The sequence below is a fragment of the Panthera pardus genome, unplaced genomic scaffold, assembly GCF_024362965.1.
Source record: "Panthera pardus isolate Hobbes unplaced genomic scaffold, ASM2436296v1 HiC_scaffold_25, whole genome shotgun sequence".
Classification (NCBI taxonomy): domain Eukaryota; kingdom Metazoa; phylum Chordata; class Mammalia; order Carnivora; family Felidae; genus Panthera; species Panthera pardus.
Genome location: NW_026526821.1, coordinates 90,393,230 through 90,404,198, shown reverse-complemented (window position 1 = coordinate 90,404,198; position 10,969 = coordinate 90,393,230). Strand labels below are relative to the sequence as shown.

Genomic DNA, 10,969 nt, shown 5'->3' with positions numbered 1-10,969 from the left:
CTCTGATCTTGATTAGAGAAAGGATACTAGAGTGAATTCAGAGCAAAAACGACCCTTTTCACTAACCAGCTAAAGCAACTCCTAATGTAATTGGTGCCTGAACATGTTATTTGATTTTTTAGTTAATTTTGATCAACAAAATGCCATTTGTATCTCTGGGTTGTAATTATTAAGTATCTTTTCATATCTGTCAATTTTCTCCACTATAAAATGAGGATAATAACACTTCTTATTGATTTACTAATCATTCATTCAACAAATATTTATTGAGTGCCCACTATGTGAGAGGCACCATGCCAGGCACTGGTGATATTGGGGAAATAGAGATGGAACTGGGGAAATTGGCTTCTGACGGGGCAGACATAATTTAAATCAGTTGTGTTGGTCTGATTAGGCTGCCATAACAAAATACCATAGATTAGGTGGCTTAAACAACAGAAATTTATTTCTCACAGTTCTGGAGGCTGTGAAGTCCAAAATCAAGATGTTGGTTGATTTGTTTCCTACTGAGAGCTCTCTTCTGGGCCTATAGACAGCAACCTTTTCGCTGTGTGTGCACATTACCTCTTATTTGTGCATGCACAGAGAGGGAGAGCTCTTTGGTGTTTAGTCTTATAAGGACACTAATCCTATTGGATCAGGGCCCCACTCTTATGACTTCCTTTCACCTTAATTACTTCTGTTAAAGACCCCGTCTCCAAATATAGTCACCTCTATAAAGATTCTATATCCAAATAAGGTCATATTTTGAGATACTAGGGGTTAGGACTTCAACATATAAATTTGGGAGGACACACATTATTAATACCAACTGAATCCACCGCAGCTACACCTTGATTTCAGATGTCTAGCCTCCAGACCCAGTCTATGGCACTTTGTTATGGCAGCCCTAGCAAACGAATACACTAGTGTTCTAGGGTCCAACCTTAGTATCAATATCCTCTCCATCAATTTACTCAAGTAAACAACACTCCTTAAGGCCTGCCCTGATATACCAGGACTCTCAAAGTCCTCATGTGGATCAGCCTTTCTCTCCACCATGGCTGTCCCTTCGTTGTTAATGCACTCCCCTTACTGTCCATATGACTACCATCTCCTTGGCAACTAGGGATTAAATGAGTGAGACTCAAAGTTTTGAAAATATAATGAAATCTTGGATTTTTTTCTTGCTTTTATTTCCTTTTTTTTTCTTGTTTTGTTGCTGTCAAATGATCCTGTATTGAAATATTCTCCTTTGTAGTTCTTAACTAGCTAGGCATTCCACTGAACCACTATTGATGTCATCTATGATGTCATGAGGGTGGCAGACATCAACATTATAGCCCACAGACTGGGTGGTCCCCAGAATCTCTTTAATGTTTCCAGAGAGTTCTCTGGCTAAAAATCGGTGCCGCATCTGCCAGGCAATGTTGACAATCTCATCAAAAGTGATATTTCCACTGTGTTTAATGTTTTTCTGCTTCTTTCTGTCTCTTGGAAGTTCCTTGAGGACTTTGATAATCAGGGCAGAAGCAGGAGATACCACTTCAGTCTGGAGCTGTCTGTTCCGAACGATCAGTTTCACTGTAATCCTCAGACCCTGCCAATCACCAGTTGCTTTGGCAATATCATCACCAATCTTTTTTGGAGACAGACGCAATGGGACAATCTTTGGGGCCAGGACAGATGTGGCACCCACTTCGCCATTGGTGCACCTCAGGTATACAACTTTGATTGCATTGGGGTTGAACTTAGGCAGCATGGTGGAAGCCACTGGTGTAGGATACACCTAGATTCAGGACAAGCAAAGACTGTTGCACCCTCACCTCCTCTGAGCCAAAAGTCAAAAGTGCTTTTCTTTGTTTCTGAAACTAAGATAGTACCAGGGAAGAATGGAAAGGAAAGCTTACTATAAAAAATTACTAACTCTAATGGGGATTGACTATTAAGGAGTAAAGAGAAACCTAGGGGTGCCTGGGTGGCTTTGTAGGTTAAGCCTCCAACTCTTGATCTCAGTTCAGGTCTTGATCTCAGGATCGCAAGTTCAAGCCCCACACTGGGCTCTGCACTGGGCATGAAGCCTACTTTAAAAAAAGAAAAAAAAAAAAAAGGAAAGTGTAAAGAATAGATGAATTGCATGTATAGGGAGGAGTCACTACCCCCAGGGCTAGATAAAAAAACCCAAGGGTGGAACGAACATGGGACACCACCCTTACCACTGGACCTGAAATTGAAACCTTGTTGGACAGGGAGCAGACCTATGACTCAATGAGCAGTGAAGTCATTGACGTGTCTGCTGGAAAGACTTGCTGGCAATTCACCTTTTGGGTGCTTTGGGAAGATGCCTTTGAAGAAGTGTTGCACACTGCCCCGCCACTGTGTGCTACAAAAGCCTCCTCCAAAAAAAGCTCATAGGAACCAGGAAATGCCCCCTTTTTCCTCTAGTTCCCTCTACTGATGAAGCATAACATCATATCATCTGGCTAAGGAGGAACGTGCCAACATCACCATCAAGTAGTGAAGTTGGATTTGGAGCTGAGAGGCAACAGACCAATAACAGCACATTAACCCTGGTTAGATCGAATCCCATGCCTATGCTACGCTGACACTCATGCAGTTGTGTGTGAATAGAGAAAACAGTATCAATAACAAAAACCAAACTGGTCTCACTAGGCTTGTCAGTCTCAAGTGGGTGTCAGGGCAGCCAGCAATCCTACCACATTTCCCTGGCCTGCTCCCTCACATCCTCAGCCAGATGATGATTCCTCACTCTCACCTCCTCAAACTTGTATCACCTTCTCACCATACACTCACTGTGCCACTGACCTCACTTCCTGTTTCATGGAGAAAATAGAAATACTGAGAAGAGAGCTTCTGCCAACTCACCACCACACCTACATACCGGGTAGCACCTGTACCCACATAGTCTGCCTTCCTACCTGCTACCAGGCTGAGATGCCCATGCCCCTCTCCATGGCCAGCCCCACAACCTCTCTCTGTTAGATTCCCATCCCTTCTTTCCTACTCAAGGAAACTGCTCTCGCTCCTACAACATCAACTTTTCCTCCCTCTGCTGAACCATTCCTTTCAGCATACACTTAAAAAAAGGCAACTCTTCACCCCACACACCCCTCCAACTTCTGCCTCGTTTCTTTGCTCTTATTTACAGCAAAAGTCTTTTTAAAACTTAGTCTATATTCATTGTCTCCAATTTTTGTCTCCTCAGTACCTCTTGCACTTACTCCAATGAGGTATTTATTGCCACCAGTCCACTGCAAGAATTTTCAAGACCACCAGTGACCAAGGGCACCCCTGCTGTGCAGAGCCCTGGAAAAGCATTTTGTCGGGGTCCTTGTCTACCTAAACAATTTGCCTTTAAAATGTATTTCAAAATTTATTGGCTCATGTGAGATGTTGACATCAATCAATGAAGATTTAGAATCATCAGTAGCAAAGAGGCATTTACATATTTGTTTACTGTTCTATCACTACATGTGAAGATTCTTCATAGAGTCCAGGCACCAAGTGGTTCTGTTCAGATGCAGGAAACATCTCTTTGTGCTCTTTTGGCTAATGTTCTATCTCTACCAGCAAGAAAAAGACAGCAACACTGTTACTGCTCACAGTGTCATGCTTTGAAACTTGTTTGTATTGAAACAAGATGGTTTGGGATTTGGGCTGTTTGTTTTTCTTTTGTGCCTCTGCAGTTCTCTGATACCATTTATTTAATGCTGATTGCCTCATTACTTATGACGTTGCATCATCCATCATGGCAGCTGTGCATGCCGGCTTCCAACCACTCTATCAAAGGCTATTTCTGTGCTTCATTGATGAAGACCAAGTATTGCAAGCCTTACCCAGAAAATGCAGGAAAATATGAATGATAATCCATTTTCTGATTATGTTAAATTTTCTGATTGGAATTTTACAGTATTAGCATAGAACAATGTGTCTTCAAACCACGTATTCTCTTTAATTCCTCAGACCATAATCACTGCATGTTTAGAAGCCAGGGTTGCCTGTACTCCTGCTTCCAGGTACCACTACCAACAGGGAGGAAAGGCAGGGAGACATGGAAAGAACAAGAAAAACAGTCTCGTTCACATAAGGAATGTCCATTCCTTTTTGGGGGTCACCATACAGCCAGCCTTCTGGAGTCCCCACCCAAATAAGCACTCCTTAGCCAGTTCGAGAAGCAACAGAAGTCAGGGTATGGGGCCAGTGCTCTATAGCAGCATCCTGCGGCGGAGAGGGCAAGAATGGCTGCAGCTTGCAGGCTGGCCAGGGCACATTTGCTTAGACAGAAGCCTGGGGGAGCTCTGCTCAGACTTGCACAGGCCCCCAGTGTTCCAGCAACACATGTGAAGGAGGCAGGCTTCCAGAGATGAACACTGGGCCCCCCGCCCTGTCTTGGCTGATGATAGGGGCAGGAGGGGGGCAGGTGAAGAGACAGCTGGTTACATATTAATTCTAGAAAAGCCCAAATGTGATGTTTCTTCACCTTGTTGCACTCGCTAATTTTAGGCTTCTTCCCAGCTCTGCCCACCACCATCCCCTCTCCTATACTCAGACGTCTTGAGTTTACTACCCTTCATTTTAATACCTAATACATTTCTTTATTTAAACCTTTTCCTATGGAGAAATTCAGATAAATGTAGAAGCAGATGGAAGAGTACAGTGAACGCCCTCCCTCCCCCCACCCCACCCCCGCCATGTGCCCTTCATCAAAGCTCAGTACCATCAGCTGAGAGTCAATCTTATTCTGGCCAAACTCCCACCTATATCTCCCCTCCTATATTGAGGCAAGCCCAAGTTTGATTTCATCAATAAATATTTCAGTGTATGTCTCTTAAAAATGATCCTTTAAAAAAATATGACCTCGATGCTCTTACCACATCTAGATTTTAGAAAACACCTTAACATCATCAAATATGCAGCCAGTGTTCTCATTTCCATATCTACTAAGTACCACTCATGGTGCTTTGGGAAGGGCACTGGCAGAAGCACAATCTGTGACAGGACAGCAGTGGACCTGGCCGTGGCCCAGACCACGTGGGTGCCAAAGGTTTGAATGGGGGAGGAAATGGTGAGAGATGTCGCATGAGGACCATAGGCGAGTATCGAGCAGAGGGAGATGGAATTCTCCCCCATTCCTTCCCAGCCCAATGGACAGGGGGGTGGTGGGGGACTCGAGGAAAAAAGGGTTGTGAGAGAATAACCAAGTGAATTTTTCTCCTTGAATGCTGGGTAGTTTTTATTATCAGTGAAGAGAAGTGTATAAGTGTCATCTTGGCAGGTTCGGAGGATAAAACTGAATTTCCTCAGGAGGTAACCAATGTGCTGGGGAGGAGACAGGGCAGAAAGAAGTGTTGGATTTGGTTAGTGAATAAGTGTCGAGACCTAACACTGCCCCTTTGGAGAGGGAGACATAAAGGGAAAAGCATGTAGACTTTGTCCTCGCACCAACCTAGGCTTAGAGGTGTGCCAGTTACCAGCTGTGTGACCTGGAGCAACTACTTAACCTTTCTGAGGCTATTCCCTCATCTTAGAACATAAAAGGCCCGTAAAGGAATAGATCCAGGAACACATGTGAAATGCCTCATCAACCCTTAGCCAGGGAGAGCACAGCCACCTGTCAGTTCTTCCCCATCCTCTGTCTTTTTTCCATTGATGTCTAGATGCAGTCACACAGGTAGCTAAGGAGGCCAGGCTCTGAGAGGGCTCACTATGACAGAGATTCTCATGTCTTTGTCTACCAGGCCGTGTGGTCCAGATGGCTTTCACACGGGTGGGAACTCCGGCCTTTCTCCTCCACTCAAGAAAACCTTCCAGAATGCAAGCGAGGCTGGAGAAACGTCGTCTGGGACTGGGATGTTATGGGAGAGCTGAGGACAGCAATGGTGGCTGGCCAATGGAGAGGGCAGGAGAGGCAGCAGATCTGAGGCATCAGGGTGATCGGATAGCCCTGGAAGCTCTGCAAAGCGGGGAGCTATGTTTAAGACCTAGCACAGAGCTTCAAGGGAGTGTGACCTGTACAGTCTCACCCAGTCCTGTGCTTGGAAGGGCCTGCACTTGATTTAATGCTTTGCTGTCACCATCTTGGAATTGTTAAAAATCTTAACAGGGACCCCACATGTTCATTTTGCACAAATCATGTGGCCAGTCCTACCTGCCACCAACCTTCCAGCTGTGTGAACTCCTGCAGCATTCCCAGGGAAGAAAGAAAGCAGACTCCAGCTGATCCAGCCTGGCAGACTTGGAGAGCAGGTGTTGACGAGGAGACAGAAAAGTTGAGGGACCATCACAGGGTTCTAGTGATCACCCATGACATCTAGGATGGGTGGGGAAGGAAGCAAAGCCAGCAGGGGACTGATGTATTAGAAGAAAAGGAAAGTGGGGCGCCAGGGTGGTTCAGTCAGTTGAGCGTATGACTTTGGCTCAGGTCATGATCTCACGGTTTGTGAGTTCGAGCCCCACATCAGGCTCTGTGCTGACAGCTCAGAGCCTGGAGTCTGCTATGGATTCTGTGTCTCCCTCTCTCTCTCTGCCCCTCCCCTGCTCGTGCTCTGTCTCTCTCCGTCTCTCAAAAATGAATAAACATTAAAATTGTTTTTTAAAAAAAGGAAGAAGAAAAGGAAAGAGTCTAGAGTCTGCAGGTCTTATAGACACCACCAATTGGAGTGAAGTAGAAGTGTGACTGAGCCAGAACGAGTGATTTTATTATTTACTGATAATAAAACCTACCCAGCACTCAAGCTGGGGCTTAAAGATTTCAGAGGTGGAGCAGATGGTATGGCTGGGCTGCGGCCTCAGAAAGCAGAGCTTAGTGGAGGACCAGGCAAGCTGCAGCTGTAGATGATGGGGTCAGGATGGTGATGGGAAAGTGTGGGGAGAATGGGGGCAGTGTGTCAGTTGGTTGTATAATAATCAAGTGCAGCAGAGTCCTTGATATCCAGAAGTCTAGGCAGCAGGCAGCTCTGGGGAAGTTAATCAGTAAGCACGGGGGGCCCAGCACTATGCAAGTGTTCTGGGACAAAACTGGAGAGGGGAATGCCTGAGCCCCAACAGGTTTCCAGTGCCAAGATTGATGGACCAAAAAAAAAAAAAAAAGACCAATAATAGGAATGGGACACCAGAAAAAAGCCAGGCAAGCTGCTTGGGAAGACAGGGAAAAGGCTGGCATCTCCATTTCCGCTACTTGTCCCTGGGCACCTACTTGGCACATCCCCCTCCCAACACTTTGGTCTCCCTTGACAGCAGGAGGCTCCTGAAAGGCAGATGCTCTGTTTCATTCACCCGCTTAGCCCTAAGGCAAAGGAAGTACTTGGCACATGGTAGGTGCTGAATAAATGCAGTCTGGTTGGCTGGGCATTAGATAGTTGGACAGCTAGATGGCCACTCAGCTCAATAGTGAGAGAGAAGCCGGCTTGCAGAGTGAAAAGCCTGCATATTCTGGTACCAGTCGGCCGGGGTTCTAACCCTACCTGGGCTACTTGTTAAATGAGCAATCTTGGCCAAGTTATTTAACCTCTTATACCTGAGTTTCCTCACTATAAAATGTAAATTTTAACTTTTTAAATCTTACAATGAGCCTTTGAATTAATGTATGTAAAGTACTTAGAACAGTGCTTGACACCTGGCAAGTGTGCTGGACAAGTCATGCACTTGTCATTATTTTGACCAATAAATAACATTTTGCGTGTGTGCATGTTGCAGCTGTTAGCCACGGGCAGAGATGTGCCTCCTTCACTTGCTTACACCGGAGGCTTAGATAACACCCAAGAGGCACCGGAAGGCAGCAGCCCCTTCCTCCCTCCCTAGTTAACATTCCTAAAATATCTGCAAGGAGACCCAAAGGCACAGGGAGGCCATGCACCTCTGACACAGGCTGCACTTTTGTGGAGAAAAGGCAGCGTGGCCACCCAGAGGCGGGGACCTGGCCTCGCCCCAAGTGCCCGCTCCTCTGGGCGGCGGGCGCCACCTGGAGGCCGTCTCAAGAAATGCGGGGATGCTTCAGGCACTTGGGAAGGTGGCAGAGTCCATGCCTTCAATTTTATTTATTTATTTATTATTATTATTTTTTTTTTAGTTGAGCCACTGCTGTGTGTTAGACTGTGATAACATGGGTAGTAAAAAGCTAACGTCTCATCTCCCACGACATTTGTGGCTTAATGGAGAAGACAGACCCCCAACAAATAATTCAATGTGCATCACTAAGGGCTGGGAAAGAGATAGATACAAAGGAGGGAATAACATAAGTGGCCATCCCCAAGGTGTTTATTAGTGCCAGAGGCCGTTCAAGGCACTAAAAATAAAGGAACAAAACAAGCTCCTGCTCATGAGGAGCTCATCGCGGGAGGGACAGACAGGCAAACTTAGAGGTAGGGGACAGACCTAAGAATGAGCTGTGCTGACAGCTCAGAGCCTGGAGCCTGCTTTGGATTCTGTGTCTCCCTGTCTTTCTGCCCCTCTCCTGCTTGTGCTCTATCTCAAAAATAAGTAAACTCTAAAAAAAATTTTTTTAACAAAGTAAAAAAGAATGAGCCGGCCCAGGATCAGAGGTGTGCAGAGTGAGGTCAGGGACATCCTCCAGGAAAACGTATTACTTAACTTGAATTTTAAAGAATGGGCAGAATTTCTCAGAATTTCTCAGGGAGGTGAAGGCGGCGTATCTTTTGTGAAATTGTGGAAGCAAAAAGAAAAGACATGGGTTGGAGAGTGGCAAGTTTCTGTGTCTGAACTACAAAGAGCGTGGAAGGGAGGTGCTGAGACACGGAACTAGAAAAGGAGTTTGGAACCAGATCGTGAAGGGCTCCATTTGATAAGTGAAGAAGTTTGGATCAGAGCCAGAGGACAACAGAGACCACCCAAGGTTCTACAGCAGAGACCTGCGCTGTGGAAAGCTCAGCGCGAAACGCAGAAGTGAGGGCAGGTGAGGGTACTAGCAGCTCAAACTCTCAGGTGCCGAGAAACAGCTGAGCACTTGGCACCCTCTAAATGCACCAATGGGGTAAGTACTATTATTATTCCAATTTTACCAATGGGAAAAAACAGGTATCCATCAAGTGCCGGCTGCCCTGAAGCTAGGTTCAAGCTCATGGGCCAGCTGCGGGGCCTGAACTCTTCTACGGGCTATGAGCAGAGTCAGCGGCGCCAGGGGGCGGAGGGCTAGAGCCAATTCCCGCCCAGTGGGGGCAATCAACACTACGTAACGACTGTCCAGTCTGCAAGATGAAGAACAGCAAAGAGCTGATGGCTAGATTATTAGGAAAAGTTCGCTTTTGAGATAATAAGTTGTTAGACCTGCAAAAAACCTTATTGCTCATCCAGAACAACCCCCTGTTCTGCCTTCCGTTCGGGCACTGAATCAATGCACGGGAGTCTGAGCCACCTCCTCCTTCCCCTCCACCCCTCCACCCCTCCACCCTAGCCCCCCCCCCCCCCCACCCAGAAGGCAGGGGCCCTGAACCTTCCGAAGTGCAAGCGTCTGCAGGATCAGCAGCCTTATGCGACACCACTTCATCCATTGGCTCCTCTCGCACTACGTGAACAATTTTCTCTCTCTCTTTTTCTACTGAAGGAAACATGCACGTGTTCCCAAAACATGTGTATGTACTATAATTTTTTCCATCTGAAAAAAAGTTTTTAATTTAAAAATTCCTTTGACCCGAAACTTCTCCCACAACCATCATTCTATTACATCAATTCTCTTCAAAAGAGTTTATACTCAGACTGCACTTTCCCTCCTCCTAATCTTTCTTGAACCCACTTCAATCAGTTTCATTCTCCTGATGCCACCAGAATTGCTCTTGTTGAGGTTACTAATCACTCCACATTGCAATCTCAAGTCAGTTGAGAGTTCTTACCTTGGTGACCTGTCAGCAGCATCCAACACAGTTGTGAGTCTTCCTTTGGTGCCTTAAAGCTGTCTACACTTTTCTCTACCTGCGCCCACTTCCTAGTGATCTTACCTGGCCTCCTGCTCACAACTCCCGAGTGTATTAAATGTCCAGCCTGACTTTTCCCCAGAAATCAGATCCGTGTATCCAACTGCTGATTCAACGTCTGCACTTGGATGCCTGATGCAGGACATGAAGTTCAAACTCAGTGTGTCCAAAAACAAGCTCAGAACTCTCCCCTCAAAACCCACTCCTCCCACACTCCCTCTTATCTCAAGAAATGAAAAACTCATCTTGCGGTTGCTCAGAACACATCCTGTTATCTGAACTTGTCAGGATACATTCGGTTATGCTGCAATAACAAAGACCCCCAAATCTCAGGGGCAAACACAACAAATGTTTATTTTGTTGCTCATGTCTAGCCTAAGTTTGTCGGAGCTCTACACCTCATGTTCACTTAGGGACCCGACCAAATATTTCCACAGTCTTTGAGGCAGGAGAAGGCATGTTGCAAGGTCTCCCTCTCACACTTCAATGCCATACACATCTCTTCTGCTCATATCTTGTTGTCCAAAGCAAGTCGTGTGGCTTGAAAATGCAACGGGTGAAAATGCAAATCTATGTGCCAAAAAAAGAAAACAGCCCAAATACCATGCACAGCCCCACTCTCCTCCAGCCCTCTCCTCCCCAGCACTGCACTTGCAATCCACCAGCAGTCCTGGCCTTACTTTCAAAATAATCCAGTCTGACCTCTTCCAACACCTCCGCCAAGGCACCCACATCCTTCACCTGGATCATTGCAACAGCTTCTTTACTGAACTTTCTGCTTCTGCCCTTGTTCCCCTTGGTCTATTCTCAGCACAGAGAATCACCTGAGTGATTCTTTTAAACACGCCCCCTCTCTTCTCAGACCCTTCCAGTAAGGTAAGTAATAAATAAGTCTAATAAAAGAGGACTTAATACAAGTGTTTATGGGGGAAAGGTGTGTTGCCAAAAAATCCACAAGGGCTAGAGCTCCTCCAGTGACTTCATCCCCAGCACCTGCTCTGGTCTCAGCTCAGCTTTCAGAGGTAAACCCCAGCCTTATCTCT

At 46.1% G+C, this 10,969-nt stretch overlaps 1 protein-coding gene across 1 annotated transcript; it reads right to left on the bottom strand.

The window, feature by feature from the left end:
- Positions 1-1,075: 1,075 nt before the first annotated feature.
- On the bottom strand, positions 1,076-2,020 carry LOC109264695 (60S ribosomal protein L12-like). Its single transcript, XM_053889969.1, has one exon. It carries the CDS (start codon positions 1,739-1,741, stop codon positions 1,244-1,246), a length of 498 nt encoding a protein of 165 aa, XP_053745944.1. The 5' UTR covers positions 1,742-2,020; the 3' UTR covers positions 1,076-1,243.
- Positions 2,021-10,969: the final 8,949 nt, after the last annotated feature.

Coding starts and splice junctions, on each gene's coding strand:
- LOC109264695 (XM_053889969.1), bottom strand. CDS start 1,741: ATGCTGCCTAAGTTCAACCCCAATGCAATCAAAGTTGTATACCTGAGG.